Below are 19,265 nucleotides of genomic sequence, written 5' to 3' on the forward strand. Positions count from 1 at the left end.
TATCATGAGATTTTGAGTGAAAACCTCCTTCCATCAGCAAGGGCATTGAAGATGAAACGTGGCTTGGTCTTTCAGCATGACAATGATCCCAAACACACCGCCCGGGCAACGAAGGAGTGGCTTCGTAAGAAGCATTTCAAGGTCCTGGAGTGGCCTAGCCAGTCTCCAGATCTCAACCCCATAGAAAATCTTTGGAGGGAGTTGAAAGTCCGTGTTGCCCAGCGACAGCCCCAAAACATCACTGCTCTAGAGGAGATCTGCATGGAGGAATGGGCCAAAATACCAGCAACAGTGTGTGAAAACCTTGTGAAGACTTACAGAAAACGTTTGACCTGTGTCATTGCCAACAAAGGGTATACAAAGTATTGAGAAACTTTTGTTATTGACCAAATACTTATTTTCCACCATAATTTGCAAATAAATTCATTAAAAATCCTACAATGTGATTTTCTGGATTTTTTTCTCTCAATTTGTCTGTCATAGTTGACGTGTACCTATGATGAAAATTACAGGCCTCTCATCTTTTTAAGTGGGAGAACTTGCACAATTGGTGGCTGACTAAATACTTTTTTTCCCCACTGTATATGCGCCCTCTGTTCCCTATTGTCCTTGTCGATTATTGTCCCATGTCCGTTTGTCTCGTGTATTGTGCTCTTGGTATTACGGGTCTCGTCCCGTGTATTGTTTAAAAGGTTTCCACCTCGCTCTTTTGTTTGGGTTACATCCCTGTGTAATATATATATACACACACGTGTTTGTTTTGGGCTTCGTACCTGTTGTTGTTCATGACGTACCTTGTGTTGGATGGAGAAAATAAAAACCCTATTACGTATTCCTGTGCCTGTCTTCAAATCCGTATACAACGTGACAGAAGCTGACATATTAGTTGATTTAGAATCGGAAGATTTTCCCAAATACATTGATAAAAAATCATATTTTTTTCTAAATGACACCGCAATTCAAGAACGACCTGCCGACACATGTAGAACGTTCAGCTCCCCGAGAGAACAGGCTACTCTGGCGAATTTCAACAATGAATGGAGAATGGTGCTTGTTTAATAAAGTTATATCAAAGCTGAATCAATGTCTGCAAGATAACATAATGATTCATTAGTATTCTACATAACAGAACCGACTATAATAGCATAACATTAATGTAAGACAGCCACCTAATTTCTTGTGAGATTTTAGGATGATTGTGTGAATGGTCGCATTTTTCACTCATGCGGCCAAAATTACACAGCATGCGCCACTAGGCAAAATATGTGCTTTGATTGAAACAAAAACACAGGTATGCTACAGTTAAGCACCATTGGCTTAAAAATTAACTCACGAAACACTGTACATAATTCAAGAATATCTAAATGCATATTCCCATGTAACTGATTGAGATCTAATGGTTGGCATGCAGATGCAGCATGGGTGTTTCACCAGTAAAACTTGAAGAAATATAATTCACAACTGACAGTGAGTAAAGTGAGAAACGTGAAGGGAGCAGCTACGTAACACATGATGCGCAGAATGTGATACAGCTGTTTAGCTCTAGGGAAGAGGCATCCGGTGGGGGCGGAACAGGGCGGTTAAATTCGGTCATGCAGCCTCTGCCTTTATTTTTCAAGAGCTAATTCAGTTCCTCTCTACTACCTATTCTACTGGTTCAGTTTCTTAATGCTGGTCCTGAGGACCTAGCACTACACTAGCCTCATACAACCAGCCTGATCTTGCGAGCTTACATAAATGATCCGTGTAGCAAATAATTTATGTAAGCTTGTGAGATCAGGCTGGTTGTATGAGGCTAGCACTACACACCTGATTCCACTACTAAACTCATCATCAAACATTTGATCAGTTGAATAAGATGTGTAGTGCTAGGGCAAAAACTAAATTGTGCACTACTTTGGGTCCACTGGACCAGGATTAAGAAACACTGGTCTGGAGTATTACCTCCAGCGTAGACCACCTTCTTCCAGGCCTGTGACTCCAGGACCCTGTCGTGAGGGTAGAAGCCCTGGTTGACCATGAAGAGGATCATGGCCACCGCAGTGACCCGCAGGATCACCATGTTACCTCCGGTCAGAAGAGAGAGACAGGCCAGGATGGCAGAAGAGTAGATACATGGCAGGCCACGGTACATGAAGGGGATGCCTGTAGATGAATAACCACAGAAAGAGAGACATGACCCACATAAGGACTTCTGAATCTGAAATACCCAAAGATTCAATTTTTTTCTAGACTGAACTTCTGAATGGTAAATACACAAAGAGATGTTTCCGTAGACTGTCTATAAATTGATCATGCTATCATCCTAGCATTTCAAAGGATACCATGCTTTTTTTTCTGCTTGATGGAGTTCCTTACCGCTGGAGAAGAAGCAGAGTCGGACAATCACAGACAGGACATAGCACATGCACAGGATGTTGTCCATTAAGGCATGTGTCCTCAGGAGCAATGAAGTTGCAATCCCAAAGGTTGTGAAATCTGCAAAATCATCCAGTTTAGCCCCTGAACCAGAAAGACAGGAAGTGACTAGTTATACATTTGTCTCATGACTTAAATCACACAGATCACAGATTAACATGCTACTGATGTGTGGCTAGTTTACTGCTAATGCCTTCTTACATAAGGCAAAACAAGTTTATCTAATCTTGTTTATGCCAATGGGCTACTTCTCGGTGTGTGTGAGAGTATGTGCGCGTGCATGTGTGTATGTGTGCGTATGTGTGTTTGTCTGTAGTGGACATTTTGGTGTCAGCCTTATAGGCCTGCCACTTTCCTCTGTAAACAACATTCCCAAATGCCACAGTCTATTTGTCCCCCCTGAGTAGGGAGCATGTTTTCACCAAGCGGCGAGCATGAGGTGATTCTGACCCCAGCTCCAATGAACGAGATGGAATTCCACAGCACAGGGGTCAACAATTCTAGCAATTTCAGATATGCTGAGGGCCCAAAGCATTGGGATAAAACAGACAATTGGAGCATGATCCCCCCGAATTAGACTGCTTAAATCGGAAAGTAATTGTTCAATTGACACAAAAAGGGGGGTACAACAACACCCACCTGCAAAGTCATGCAGAAAAATACTGTCGGGACACAAAGCCAAAGCCCTTGAAATATCCGGGTGACGACGCATTGTGGTGCACCTGCTGGGAGCTATTTCAGGCAGCAGTGGTGACCACGGTAGTGTAGACGTGACTATCTGCACACAGGAGGTTGTCATGTACAAAGTATGTACTTTTATGTTGTGATCATTTGAGAATGTGCTGTGTCGGGTACAATTTGAGTATGCTTAAAAGTTTGCTATAATCAACATAGTTTTTACAAATGGAAACGTTAGCTATGTCTTTAAAATAGCCCTACGGCTGAGGCAATTCAACAATGACATGGAGCCATTGCAATGCAGAGAAGATAATTTATTGAACTACATACAAAGATAGAAGCAGATCAGAACAACAAGACAGAGATAGAAGCAGATCAGGATAGCAAAGTGACAGCAAGTACACAATGCAATTCAACGTTCTTTGGTTTGCTGTCTTTTAGGTGCCTTTTGGAATCTCCCTGTCATTTAAGAGTGTTTTTATGGGGTCTTCAGAAGGAAAACCAGTTCCCTGCTGTCACTTACAGTGCATTCAGAAAGTATTCATACCACTTGACTTATTCCACATTTTGTTGTGTTACAGCCTGAATTCAAAATCAATAAAAAAAACAATCTCACCCATTTACACCCAATATTCCATAATGACCATGAAAAACATGTTTTTAGAAATGTTTGCACATTTATTGAAAATAAAACACAGAAATCTCATGTACATAAGTATTCAAACCACTGAGTCAATACATGTTAGAATCACCATTTGGCAGCAATTACAGCTGTGAGTCTTTCTGGGTAAGTCACTAAGAGCTTTGCACACCTGATATATATTATATATATATATATATATATATATTTTTTTTTAGGGGGTTGTTGATCATTGGTAGACAGCCATTTTCAAGTCTTCCCATAGATTTTGAAGCCGATTTAAGTCAAAACTGTAACTAGGCCACTCAGGAACATTCAATGTCCTCTAGGTAAGCAACTCCAGCATATATTTGGCATTGTGTTTTAGGTTATTGTCCTGCTGAAAGGTGAATTCATCTCCCAGTGTCTGGTGGAAAGCAGACTGAAGCAGGTTTTCCTTTAGGATTTTGCTTGTGCAGCATGCAGGTTTTAGAATATTTGTATTCTGTATAGGCTTCCTTCTTTTCACTTTCATTTAGGTTAGTATTGTGGAGTAACTACAATGTTGTTGATCCATCCTCAGTTTTCTCCTATCACAGCCATTAAACTCTAACTGTTTTAAAGTCACCATTAGTGAAATCCCTGACCGGTTTCCTTCCTCTTCGGTAACTGAGTCAGGAAGGACGCCTGTATCTTTGTAGTGACTGGGTGTATTGTTACACCATACAAAGTGTCATTAATAACTTCACCATCCTCAAAGGGATATTCAATGTCTGCTTTTTTTTACCCTACCAATAGGTGCCCTTCTTTGTGAGGCATTGGAAAACCTCCCTGGTATTTGTGGTTGAATCTGTGTTTGAAATTCACAGCTCGACTGAAGGACCTTACAGATAATTTTATGTGTGGGGTACAGAGATGGGGTAGTCATTCAAAAATCATGTTAAACACTATTAATGCACGCAGTAGGTACATGCAACTTAAGAAAATGTTTACTTCTGAAATTATTTAGGCTTGCCATAACAAAGTGGTTGAATACTTGACATTTTATATGAATTTGTAAAAATGTCTAAAAACATAATTCCACTTTGACATTATGGGGTATTGTGTGTAAACCAGTGATACAAAATATCAATTTAATCCATTTTAAATTCAGGCTGTATCACAACAAAATGTGGAAAAAGTGAATACTTTCTGAAGGCACTGTATCTACACTTCCAAAAGGTTTCTTCGGCTGTCCCCATAGGATAACCCTTTTTGGTTCCATGTAGAACCCTCTGTGGAAAGGGTTCTACCTGGAACCAAAAGGGTTCTACCTGGGGGGAAAAATAGATCTTCAAAGGGTTCTCCTATAGGGACAGCCAAAGAACCCTTTTAAGTTCTAGATAGCAACTTTTTTTCCTAAGAGTGTATGCTGATCTGCTTCTACCTCTGTAAAATATGTAATTAGGTCAGTAAATTATCTTCTCTGCATTATACATGCCTCCTTTTTCTGTCTTTTAAGGAGTAACTGTTGCCTTTTAGGCCATTTGATCCATCAGCTATAATGACCAGTGCCTGTAGTAGAGGGCTGGGCTGTGTGCATCACTAGCCTGGTTCCAGATGTTTGTGTGGTCTTGCCCTCTCATAGTCATTTTCACAACTAACATGTTTCAGGCTAGTGCATCATCAGTGTCTCAGTCGAAGTTTAGCCCTTGCCAGAGGTAATGGACACCACTCAACTCACCTAGTGCAGAGCATGCATCCAGTCGCCTGGCAACTGCCCCGTCTGCCAAATCCAGCAGGTAGCCAATCAGGACCAGCCAGCAGGCAGCATGTTGGTGGCTGAAAAATGAGGGTCAAATGTTGGGTAGCATCTTATTTTACAATATAGAAATCACTAGGTACTTACTAAGACATTACATGATAAAACTGTAATTACACAGTTATAACCTATGCATTACTTGTTTGTTACCACAGGACTTACTTAGGACAATGTCGCACACCACGAGGGCTGCTTTGTTGGCAAAAGATATACTGTATCTTCTACTTACTTAGCTACTTACTTAGGGCTTGTCATGCCATATACATTTCATATACACTCACTGGCCAGTTCACGAAAATGGTTCGCTCCTAAAGACAGTGAGTCAAGTGGCTGTGGCTTGCTACATAAAGCAGGCAGATATTGAGGCATTCAGTTACTGTTTGATTGAACATTAGAATGGGCAAAACGAGTAACCTATGCGACTGAGCGTGGTATGATCGTCAGTGCCAGGCACGCAGATTCCAGTATCTCAGAAACGGCTGGCCTCCTGGGTTTTTCACGCACGACAGTGTCTAAGGCAGGGGTCTCCAACAGGTTGATCGTATAATAATGGCAGTAAGACCAAGACAGGTCCAGGTTTATGACCAGGGGTCTCCAACAGGTTGATCGTATAATAATGGCAGTAAGACCTAGACAGGTCCAAGTTTATGACCAGGGGTCTCCAACAGGTTGATCTCGAGCTACCAGTAGTTGTTCACAGCCCAGCCCACCTATGAGTAGCTCACAAAACAATTCTTAAAATACATGTAATTTGCACGTGTTCCACCGCAAACTGTGATAAACAAATCTCACAGCTACTATCTAATCAACGCAATATTTACATTATCCCACCCCTGGTTAGCCACTATTGGCTTAAAAAGCCAAACCTAACACAATAACTGCCAATTAATTTCCAGCAATATAGCCCCGGTCTGTCTGTGTGGTGTGCACGTTTGTCTATCACTCCGTGTGTAGCCAGTTGAAGTGATAACCGTCTCGTGGGTTGACAGAAATACTTTCCCCAAAACCTTCTCAATTAAATGTTAACTGCAAAGTAGGCTTACTTGGCAGAAGTATATCATGAGTAAGTACAATATATCATTTGTACCTATTATTTGCAAACTTTTCCATGAAATGAGCAGCAGCAGTACAGAACGCCGCTAGACCGGCACATTAAAAGTGCACATTACGGGGGGGGGGACAAAATGGCGCTGTAGAGAGAACACCGTGTTTCAGCAAGCTCCCGTGGCATTCGTTAATTTCTCTCTTTATATTCATTTTCTAGCTTGAAAAAGTGATAGAATGTGTCTTGACGGCTATTTCTCCAAAGTGTCCGACAACATGCCCAATAGAACTGCTAAGAACTCAACCAAAACCACCACCCCTGTAGATGTGTAGGAGGCACTTACTAATGTTAGCGAAGCTAATGCCATTGCGGATTAAGATACAATGGACCAGGTGATTCAAAGGATGACTGATAACATTACTAAAGTGATTGATGTCAAGATAGGAACGGTCTTGGAAGCAATAGCAGGCCATTCAGCTTAACTACAGAAGGTTGTCAAGCGTGTTGATGAAGCAGAAGGAAGAATTGCTACTGTGGAAACTTCAACTAAATCAATGGACACTAAGATAAAGGCACTTGAGAGACTGGTGCACGAAATGGCAGACCACATTGATGACTTGGATAATCGAGGACGCAGATGCAATATCCGTGTGGTGGAACTCCCGGAAAATACTGAAGGGACACGTTCAGTTAAATTCTTTGAAGAATAGATTCCTGGCTACCTACAAATAGATACTAAGGCTGGACGTGTGAAGCTGGATAGAGCCCATCGCTCTCAAGCACTGATACCCGGTCCCAACCAGCTCCCACGTCAGTGGTTATAAAGTTCCACAACTTCACCGACAAGCAGCGCGTCATGGATGTGGCCAGACGCATCGGATCTGGCGGTATTCAACGTCAAGGTCCAAGGATCTCATTCTTCAATGATTACTCCATGGCGGTTGTACGAAGACGCAAGGCGTTTGAGGTGGTGAATGTTCGACTCAAGAGAATGAAGATGGATTACGCATGCTGTACCCGGCCATATTGAAGATTATGGTCAACGGTTCACCTAAGAAGCTCTACACACCTGAAGAGGCTGCTGCGTTTATTGACTCTCTAGGGTAAATAACTTTACGCTGCGCTTTTGCAGCATTGGATAACTTTTTTATTCAAATCTGATCATGAAGCAGTGATGTTCAGTAATATTTTTTTACAAATAATTTTCCTTGCTAAAGTAACTGCCACCATAGCTCAGACTGAGATCTGTGTGAATCTATATTGGTGCCCATGTTTGGTTTTACTTGGAAGAGCCTCAATCTTCTTTTATTGATTTATATATATACAGTGCCTTGCAAAAGTATTCATCCCCCTTGGCATTTTCCCTATTTTGTTGCATTACAACCTGTAATTTAAATATATTTTTATTTGGATTTCATGTAATGGACATACACAAAATAGTCAAAATTGGTGAAGTGAAATTAAACAAATAACTTGTTTCAAAGAATTCTAAAAAATAAATAACGGAAAAGTGGTGCGTGCATATGTATTCACCCCCTTTGCTATGAAGCCCCTAAATAAGATCTGGTGCATCCAATTACCTTCAGAAGTCACATAATTAGTTAAATAAAGTCGACCTGTGTGCAATCTAAGTGTCACATGATCTGTCACATGATCTCAGTATATATACACACACACACCTGTTCTGAAAGGCCCCAGTAACAAGGGGAACCACCAAGCAAGCGGTACCATGAAGACCAAGGAGCTCTACAAACAGGTCAGGGACAAAGTTGTGGAGAAGTACAGCTCAGGGTTGGGTTATAAAAAAATATCAGAAACTTTGAACATCCCACGGAGCACCATCAAATCCATTATTTAAAAAATGGAAAGAATATGGCACCACAACAAACCTGCCAAGAGAGGGCCACCCACCAAAACTCACGGACCAGGCAATGAGGGCATTAATCAGAGGCAACAAAGAGACCAAAGATAACCCTGAAGGAGCTGCAAAGCTCCACAGCGGAGATTGGAGTATCTGTCCATAGGACCACTTTAAGCCGTACACTCCACAGAGCTGGGCTTTACGGAAGAGTGGCCAGAAAAAAGCCATTGCTTAAAGAAAATAATAAGCAAACACGTTTGGTGTTCACCAAAAGGCATGTGGGAGACTCCTCAAACATATGGAAGAAGGTACTCTGGTCAGATGAGACTAAAATTGAGCTTTTTGGCCATCAATGAAAACGCTATGTCTGGTGCAAACCCAACACCTCTCATCACCCTAAGAACACCATCCCAAAACAAATGTTTTTTTATCAGCAGGTACTGGGAAACTGGTCAGAATTGAAGAAATGATGGAATGGCGCTAAATACAGGGAAATTCTTGAGGGAAACCTGTTTCAGTCTTCCAGAGATTTGAGACTGGGACAGAGGTTCACCTTCCAGCAGGACAATGACCCTAAGCATACTGCTAAAGGGGAAACATTGTAATGTCTTGGAATGGCCTAGTCAAAGCCCAGACCTCAATCCAATTGAGAATCTGTGGTATGACTTAAAGATTGCTGTACACCAGCGGATCCCATCCAACTTGAAGGAGCGGGGGGGTGAATAGTTATGCACGCTCAAGTTCTTGTTTGTTTCATAATAAAAAATATTTTGCATCTTCAAAGTCGTAGGCATGTTGTGTAAATCAAATGATACAAACCCCCCAAAAAATCTATTTTAATTCCAGGTTGTAAGGCAACAAAATAGGAAAAATGCCAAGGGGGGTGAATACTTTTGCAAGCCAATATATAAAGGATGAGGCTATAGAGTGGTTATGCAGACTTAAGAGTCTACATTGGAGAGTTGAAATCCCCTGCATGTTAGCTAGCGGGAAAACCCCCCTTTGGATCTTTACATATTTATTTTTCGGCTGTAGTATAGTTCGGGTTCAGGGTTCATATAGTTTGTTTACGCTCGGTGAGAATGGGGAGAGTTCAACATGACATTTTAGCAGACGCTCTTATCCAGAGCGACTTACAGTTAGTGAGTGCATATATTTTTATACTGGCCCCCCGTGGGAAACGAACCCACAACCCTTATGTAAATAAGGTACCACCCTATCTTTACAGTAGGATTCAGTCTGCATATTGGTTGGTCAAAATGCAATGGCAGGTAACAGACTGCGTTTATGTACATGGAACGTTAGAGGGAGCCATAACCCCATTAAAAGGTACTATATTTTTTGAAAAAATAAAATATTGATATTGCTCTGTTGCAAGAAACTCATTTGGATGATAAGGAGCATCTGAAATTGCAACAAGGGGGGTTTGGTCAAGTGTTTTTCTCATCATTTACATCCAGAAGTAGAGGTGTGGCAATTATTGTGAAAAAGAACATACCACTTAAGGTGTTGAATTGTGTGAAAGATAAATTTGGTCGTTTTGTTAAAATTAAAAGGTACTTTACAAGGGCAGAACATTTCCATAATGAATATTTACTGTCCCCCTGCCCACCCCCCTGATTTACTCACTAAGGTATTTCTAGACTTCTCAGAATTAAACTCAGACACTGCAGTGGTTGGAGGAGATTTTAATTGTTTGTTGAACCCCCTTATTTACAAGTTTCCCAGCGGCATAGCTTCACCCTCTCCTCAAGCTAGGTCGCTTAAAGCTATTTGTGATGATCTGGGGTATGCTGATGTTTGGAGAACCTTTCATCCCTCCAACAGAGAGTTCACCTTTTTCTCTGCACCTCATGGATGTCAGACTAGAATAGATTACTTTTTTATGCCCAGGACGTCTTTGCAGTCTGTCGTATCTGCTAATATAGGAAGCATAGTCATATCTGATCATGCTGAGGTGATCCTGGACATAAAACTCAAAGTGGCACTCAATCCATCAAGACATTGGAGATTGAATACAACCATTCTTAAAGACCATACATTTATGTCATATTTTATTACAGAGTTTAAAGCATTTTTCTCTATTAACTCTCAATCAACATATAACCCCTCACTCATTTGGGAAACCTGTAAAGCGTACACCAGGGGTCTGATTACGTCATACTCAGCCCCTAAGAGGCGGAAAAAATGCGAAAAGCAATAAACGTTAGAGGGTGAATTAGGAACTAAAGAGAAGGACTACATTAAAATTCCCACTCCTGCCCTATTAAAGGAAATATCAGTCCTTAGATCAATGTTGGACTCTCTCCTAACACAGGACGCTGAAAAGAAAATGAGATTTGTCAGGCAAAAGCTTTATGAACATCGCGATAAACCAGGAAAATATTTGGCGTACCTAGCTAAAAAGAGAGCTGACTCCCAGTCAATTGCTACTATTACTGATTCTGATAGCAACCATTTATTTGAAAATAAATAGATAAATTAAGGAATGTTATGCAAATCTTTATGCCTCAGAACTGACAAATGATGCACCCAAACTAATGGAGGACTTTGATTGCGCTCCCTACTATTTCCGAAGAACAGAGGTCTCTCCTTAATGCCCCTAGAAGAGATGCTTGCAATTAAGAGTCTTCAAAATAGTAGGGCCCCAGGACCAGACGGGTTTTGTAGTGAGTTCTATAAGGAGTTCCATGGCCTTATCCTTGAGCCATTGCTTGATATGTTTAACTACTCATTTTCAAATGACCACCTCCCTCAAACGCTGAGGGAAGCCAACATATCACTTATTCTCAAAAAGGGAAAATGCCCAGAGTCTTGTTCTTCGTACAGACCCATTGCCCGTCTGAATGTGGATAGAAAATTGCTTTCTAAAATCCTAGCCACACGACTAGAGGACTTATTGCCACTAATTGTGAAAGGGGACCAAACTGGCTTCATTAAGGGCCGTAAGTCATGTAACAATGTCAGGTGGCTTCTTAATGTTATTCAAACCTATCAACAAAGTGCTATGGATGGTCTTGTGCTCTCCCTAGATGCTGAGAATACATTTGACCTGGAGGGGTCCTACCTATTCTTTGCTCTGACTAAATTTGGTCTAGGGGACAACTTTATAAAATGGGTTAAGGTTTTATATGATGACCCTCAGGCTGCTGTCCTTACTAATGGGCTAAGGTCAAATAGCTTCTCCACACACAGAGGTACCAGGCAGGGCTGTCCTTTGTCCCCTCTCCTATTTGCACTCACTATGGAACCACTGGCCGAGGCCATCAGAGTAACGCCTGCTATACAGGGTCTACTCATTGGTGATGTTCATCATAAAATATGCTTGTATGCTGATGATGTTCTGATATTCATCTCTAGCCCCGAGATTTCAATTACATCTCTTGTTAATATTATTGAATTATTCAGTGAATTCTCAGGCTACAAGATAAATTGAACTAAATCAGCGGGTATGCCACTTGGTAGTCTTAGCTCTGTACCTACTACCTCTCCCCCCTTTCCTTTTAAATGATCTCCCTCGGGGTTTATGTATCTGGGTATATTCCTAACTCCTAAATTCCAGCAAATGTACAAAGCCAATTTTGTTCCCTTGTTTAATACAATAAGACAGGATCTGGAGAGCTGGAACTCTTCCGATATCATGGTTAGGTAGAATATCCCTCTTGAACATTTACATTTGACCTATACTACTTTACCCAATCCAAATGATCCCAGTCTTACTTTCCAATAAGGTAATAAAATATTTAAATGGCTGGTTTAGTTCGTTCATACGGAGTAAATGCTAGCTAAGGCTTAAGATGGCAATATTGCAGCTGCCAGGTTCTATGGGCGTCTTGGATCTGCCCAATATTAGGTTTTATTAGTGGTGTGCCCACTTATTTTATATTTCTGACTGGATCACAAATGATGACTCCTCTATTTGGTTAGACATTGAGACTTCTTTTTCAAAATACCCCTTGCAGGATCTTTTATTTTTCAGAAGTTTCAAGTCTGTAAAAGATCACTGCAATAATTCCATTACACTTAACACACTCAAAGGATGGAGGTCAGTTCAACATTTTTTGGGAAGGTCCAAACTAACCCCTGCTCTTACCCCAATTCTTAACAACCCAGCTTTTTTTCATTTGGCTTAATAAGGGCATATGCAGACTAAATGATTTATTTGCTGATAAGATTTTATTGTCATTTGAGCAGATGGTTGAGAAATATTGACTCCCAAAGCAGGACTTTTTCCACTTTCTACAAGTAAGACACTATATTTTGAAGAGCACCACCTTGATTGGCAACCCTGATGTGTCTGTCATTGAAAGAATGCTTTTTCTTTCACAAAGGAAAATGTCTAAGTTTGTTTTATGATGCTTTAAGGTCATTTTCTATTGTTGACACACAGAGGGTGAAGCGACTGTGGGATAAATAGTTGTCTGTTACTATTGATGAGGTGATGTGGGAGGACATTTGGAGATATGCAAAAACAATATCTATCTGTACTCGTCCTAGAGCAATCCAATTAAGAATAATACACAGATTGCATATATCCCCAAATCGCAGACATGCTTTTTGTCCGTCCTCCTCCTCCTCTCCTCAGTGTCTTAAATGTAAAATTGATACAGGCACCCTAACACATTGTTTATGGTCTTGTTCCAAATTACAAAGATACTGGTCTAATGTTCTTCAAGAAATTGAAAAAATCCTAGGGGCGACCTAGAATTGGATCAAGTTTCTTTGCTGTTAGGTCTCCCTAGTAGGCATGTTACTTCTGTGGGTAAGAGGAGGCTTCACAACATCCTTACCTTCGCAACGAGGAAAAACATCATCTTACAGTGGATTAGTGACAAGGTCCCGTCTATTAAAGATTGGCATAAGATACTATTTGAATGGGTGCCATTGGAATATCTGACATTACATTCTAAAACTGATCAGTTCTACAAAGTAAGGGAACCTTATTTAAATGACCTAGAACCTGATTTATCAGCTATTATGCTGCAAGGATTTTTCTTAGAATGGTGATTGTTTACTTGTCTCAGGATTACACTGTACGTTCCATGTGTTGGACCTAATTCCTTTATTTAAACTGAGCTTTTGTGTTTAATTTCTGTCTGTATGTTCGTTTAATTGTATGTGTGTGTATGTATGTATATATATATATATATATATATATATATATATATATATATACAGTGGGGAAAAAAAGTATTTAGTCAGCCACCAATTGTGCAAGTTCTCCCACTTAAAAAGATGAGAGAGGCCTGTAATTTTCATCATAGGTACACGTCAACTATGACAGACAAAATGAGGGAAAAAAATCCAGAAAATCACATTGTAGGATTTTTTAATGAATTTATTTGCAAATTATGGTGGAAAACAAGTATTTGGTCAATAACAAAAGTTTCTCAATACTTTGTTATATACCCTTTGTTGGCAATGACACAGGTCAAACGTTTTCTGTAAGTCTTCACAATGTTTTCACACACTGTTGCTGGTATTTTGGCCCATTCCTCCATGCAGATCTCCTCTAGAGCAGTGATGTTTTGGGGCTGTCGCTGGGCAACACGGACTTTCAACTCCCTCCAAAGATTTTCTATGGGGTTGAGATCTGGAGACTGGCTAGGCCACTCCAGGACCTTGAAATGCTTCTTACGAAGCCACTCCTTCGTTAGCCCGGCGGTGTGTTTGGGATCATTGTCATGCTGAAAGACCCAGCCACATTTCATCTTCAATGCCCTTGCTGATGGAAGGAGGTTTTCACTCAAAATCTCACGATACATGGCCCCATTCATTCTTTCCTTTACACGGATCAGTCGTCCTGGTCCCTTTGCAGAAAAACAGCCCCAAAGCATGATGTTTCCACCCCCATGCTTCACAGTAGGTATGGTGTTCTTTGGATGCAACTCAGCATTCTTTGTCCTCCAAACACGACGAGTTGAGTTTTTACCAAAAAGTTCTATTTTGGTTTCATCTGACCATATGACATTCTCCCAATCCTCTTCTGGATCATCCAAATGCACTCTAGCAAACTTCAGATGGGCCTGGACATGTACTGGCTTAAGCAGGGGGACACGTCTGGGACTGCAGGATTTGAGTCCCTGGCGGCGTAGTGTGTTACTGATGGTAGGCTTTGTTACTTTGGTCCCAGCTCTCTGCAGGTCATTCACTAGGTCCCCCGTGTGGTTCTGGGATTTTTGCTCACCGTTCTTGTGATCATTTTGACCCCACGGGGTGAGATCTTGCGTGGAGCCCCCAGATCGAGGGAGATTATCAGTGGTCTTGTATGTCTTCCATTTCCTAATAATTGCTCCCACAGTTGATTTCTTCAAACCAAGCTGCTTACCTATTGCAGATTCAGTCTTCCCAGCCTGGTGCAGGTCTACAATTTGGTTTCTGGTGTCCTTTGACAGCTCTTTGGTCTTGGCCATAGTGGAGTTTGGAGTGTGACTGTTTGAGGTTGTGGACAGGTGTCTTTTATACTGATAACAAGTTCAAACAGGTGCCATTAATACAGGTAACGAGTGGAGGACAGAGGAGCCTCTTAAAGAAGAAGTGACAGGTCTGTGAGAGCCAGAAATCTTGCTTGTTTGTAGGTGACCAAATACTTATTTTCCACCATAATTTGCAAATAAATTCATAAAAAATCCTACAATGTGATTTTCTGGATTTCTTTTCTCAATTTGTCTGTCATAGTTGACGTGTACCACTGATGAAAATTACAGGCCTCTCTCATCTTTTTAAGTGGGAGAACTTGCACAATTGGTGGCTGACTAAATACTTTTTTTCCCCACTGTATATACACACACACACACAATGGGGAGAACAAGTATTTGATACACTGCCGATTTTGCAGGTTTTCCTACTTACAAAGCATGTAGAGGTCAAAAATCCAGAATATCACATTGTATGATTTTTAAGTAATTAATTTGCATTTTATTGCATGACATAAGTATTTGATCACCTACCAACCAGTAAGAATTCCAGCTCTCACAGACCTGTTAGTTTTTCTTTAAGAAGCCCTCCTGTTCTCCACTCATTACCTGTATTAACTGCACCTGTTTGAACTTGTTGCCTGTATAAAAGACACCTGTCCACACACTCCAACCTCTCCACAATGGCCAAGACCAGAGAGATGTGTAAGGACATCAGGGATAAAATTGTAGACCTGCACAAGGCTGGGATGGGCTACAGGACAATAGGCAAGCAGCTTGGTGAGAAGGCAACAACTGTTGGCGCAATTATAAGAAAATGGAAAAAGTTCAAGATGACGGTCAATCACCCTCGGTCTGTGGCTCCATGCAAGATCTCATCTCCTGGGGCATCAATTATCATGAGGAAGGTGAGGGATCAGCCCAGAACTACACGGCAGGACCTGGTCAATGACCTGAAGAGAGCTGGGACCACAGTCTCAAAGAAAACCATTAGTAACACACTACGCCGTCACGGATTAAAATCCTGCACGGCACGCAAGGTCCCCCTGCTCAAGCCAGCGCATGTCCAGGCCCGTCTGAAGTTTGCCAATGACCATCTGGATGATTCAGAGGAGGAATGGGAGAAGGTCATGTGGTCTGATGAAACAAAAATAGAGCTTTTTGGTCTAAACTCCACTCGCTGTGTTTGGAGGAAGAAGAAGGATGAGTACAACCCCAAGAACACCATCCCAACCGTGAAGCATGGACGTGGAAACATCATTCTTTGGGGATGCTTTTCTGCAAACGGGACAGGACGACTGCACCGTATTGAGGGGAGGATGGATGGGGCCATGTATCGCGAGATCTTGGCCAACAACCTCCTTCCCTCAGTAAGAGCATTGAAGATGGGTTGTGGCTGGGTCTTCCAGCATGACAACGACCCGAAACACACAGCCAGGGCAACTAAGGTGTGGCTCCGTAAGAAGCATCTCAAGGTCCTGGAGTGGCCTAGCCAGTCTCCAGACCTGAACCCAATAGAAAATCTTTGGAGGGATCTGAAAGTCCGTATTGCCCAGCGACAGCCCTGAAACCTGAAGGATCTGGAGAAGGTCTGTATGGAGGAGTGGGCCAAAATCCCTGTTGCAGTGTGTGCAAACCTGGTCCAAGACCTACAGGAAACGTATGATCTCTGCAAACAGGAAACGTACAGGAAACGTATGATCTCTCTAATTGCAAACAAAGGTTTCTGTACCAAATATTATGTTCTGCTTTTCTGATGTATCAAATACTTATTTCATGCAATAAATTGCAAATGAATTACTTAAAAATCATAGAATGTGATTTTCTGGATTTTAGATTCTGTCTCTCACAGTTGAAGTGTACCTATGATAATAATTACAGACCTCTACATGCTTTGTAAGTAGGAAAACCTGCAAAATCGGCAGTGTATCAAATACTTGTTCTCCCCACTGTATATAAACATCTTTGTTATTCTTATTTTATATTTGTTATTGTATCTCTTAATATGAGAGAAAATTGTGAAATTCCAATAAAAATACTGTTACAAAAGAAAGTGCACATTCCTCACTCGCTAGATGCACAATTAAAGAGCGAGATGCACAATTAAAAGAGGAATTACCAAAGAAATATATAATCATTTTGAGAGTGAAAATCAAAAAGTCTAAAACCACAAAAAAGTTAACTGAGAACATAATTTGGGAAAATATAAAACATAATTTGGGATAAATATTTTTTTTAGGTTTTATAGTGCCCCCTTAGAGTAGTTTATTAACCATTATTTTACCAGGTATATTGACAGAAAATAGTGTGCAAGAGAACCCGGGGAAGAGTTGCAGGGGAGAGAAGAATGTGCCCATTTGAAAGCAAAAATGTGTAGCTCGTGACGTTTCATTTTTGAAAAGTAGCTCGCATGCTAGAAAAGGTTGGAGACCCCTGGTCTAAGGTTTACCGAGAATGGTGCGATAAACAAAAAAACATCAGTGGCAGTTTCGTTGATGAGAGGGAGAAAGAGAATGGCAAGAATCGTGCAAGCTAACAGGCGGGCCACAAACAGGCAAATAACAGCGCAATACAACAGTGGTGAGCAGAACGGCATCTCGGAACGCACAACTCGTTGGTCCTTGTCACGAATGGGCTTTTGCATCAGATGACCACACCAGGTTCCCCTCGTCTCAGCTAAAAACAAGAAGAAGTGGCTCCAGTGGGCAAGCGATCACCAACACTGGACAATTGAGGAGTGGAAAAACATTGCCTGGTCCAACGAATCCCGGTTCCTGTTGCGTCATGCTGATGGCAGAGTCAGTATTTGGCGTACGCAGCATGAGTCCATGGCCCCATCCTGCCTGGTGACAATGGTACAGGTTGGTGGCAGTGGTGTAATGGTGTGGGGAATTCTTTTCTGGAACACGTTAGGTCCCTTGATAATTGAGCAATGTTTGAATGCCACACCTTGTAGAATCTATGCCCCGAAGAATTCAAGCTGTTCTGGAGGCACAGGGGGGTCTGACCCGGTACTAGATAGGTATACCTAAAACTGGCCACCGAGTGTATATTATTTAACTTCAATAACGCTTCAAGGGTGGTGTTTGAAGTGTGCTGTATAATGTTTTAGAGCTGAAGGCCAGATGACCTGACCTTGATAAGCTGCTTGTATTAATCTTGGTCTTCCCTCAACAGCTCAGCTTTTTTGGCAGGACACGCATTTGTGTCAACTGTTAATACAACATTCAAACTTGTTTTGAGAACAATATGCCTCAACACAGATGAGCTATTATGACATAATTCTGCCATTTACAAATCCATTTAGCAGTAGAAACATTATATCCATTTAAGCTATACTATAGTTTCTTAAAGAAAATCAGATACTGAAATGTGTGTTCACTCACCCGTTCAGGCTGCAGAGAATGGAGGCCATGCCCATAAGCATGTTGGCCATAGACAGAGCATTGGCTGCATTTTTGCGTACAAACTCCTTGAGCTGGACACCAGTGGCCTGCTCGCTCAGAAAAAGCTTATTGGTGTGCTGGAAGAAACCTGAGAACAGTGAGGACAGTGATTGCTATTAGCTGGTGGTGTATTTTAGGTTCACTTAGCTGCTCTGAAGAGGATTGTAGCTAAAACACTACAGATATGATAGGACCATATCATATCTGACGGCCATACTTAAACTAGTGTACAGTATGTCAAAAGTGCCATCCTGTTTAAACGGATATCTCAAACAAACCAAACACGCGAAACAATCATTGGTATAACCATTTTTTTTGCAAATGATCAGCTTTAACTTGTTTGGCTCATTTGGCTTATTGACTTGCTACTTATGTGGCCCCTCTTCAAGACCAGGACAGCAATCAGCAGCTGTACCAAGATATGGAGAAAAAAATATGAGTGAAAATTAAAGGGCAACAGTAAAGCCCCATGCACCAACCCTACAGTATTCAACCTACAGTAGTACTTGTAACCAGCAGATTTTGAGTATATGGGAGAACCTAAATAAAATTCCCAAGTGGTTTAGATTGTGCTTCAAAAATTACACAATATAATACTGTTACGCAATATTAAATCATGTATTTTGTTATCAAAGAATGAATATTTGCAAAGAAACTTCCTTTTTAATATACAAATTCTACATTATTTACAAACCTATACAAAATTGATTAATGTAGCTAATAAAAAGTAGTAGCACTTACCAAGTAGTATGTACGTTTATTGGAGACCCACCATTCGATAGACTAATCCACTTTTCAGAATAAAACATTCAAATGAGGGGGCTGGCTCAGTATGTACAGTAAACACCATTTGATAGTGTCAATATTGTCAGTCATATTGACGCATTAAATACTTATTTTGCAAATATATAGTACATTTATAGCAGAGAGAGACTGGTGGGGAGGGAGTAAGGGACTGTGCATACATTGTACTATGATTTA

General features: G+C 41.0%; 1 protein-coding gene across 7 annotated transcripts in view; it reads right to left on the reverse strand.

The window, feature by feature from the left end:
- The window catches only part of tmem269 (transmembrane protein 269), a 41,766-nt gene that overhangs the window by 3,081 nt on the left and 19,420 nt on the right, over positions 1–19,265 (reverse strand). For all 7 annotated transcript variants that reach the window (XM_045207050.1, XM_045207051.1, XM_045207052.1 and 4 more), the window contains 4 exons: positions 18,225–18,372; positions 5,439–5,536; positions 2,359–2,502; positions 1,945–2,145 (listed from right to left, as the gene is read on the reverse strand). In XM_045207050.1, the coding sequence (XP_045062985.1) occupies positions 1,945–2,145; positions 2,359–2,502; positions 5,439–5,536; positions 18,225–18,372 (591 nt within the window). The remainder of the gene's footprint in view (positions 1–1,944; positions 2,146–2,358; positions 2,503–5,438; positions 5,537–18,224; positions 18,373–19,265) is intronic.

The sequence above is a fragment of the Coregonus clupeaformis genome, chromosome 24 (assembly GCF_020615455.1).
Source record: "Coregonus clupeaformis isolate EN_2021a chromosome 24, ASM2061545v1, whole genome shotgun sequence".
In the NCBI taxonomy this organism is placed as follows: domain Eukaryota; kingdom Metazoa; phylum Chordata; class Actinopteri; order Salmoniformes; family Salmonidae; genus Coregonus; species Coregonus clupeaformis.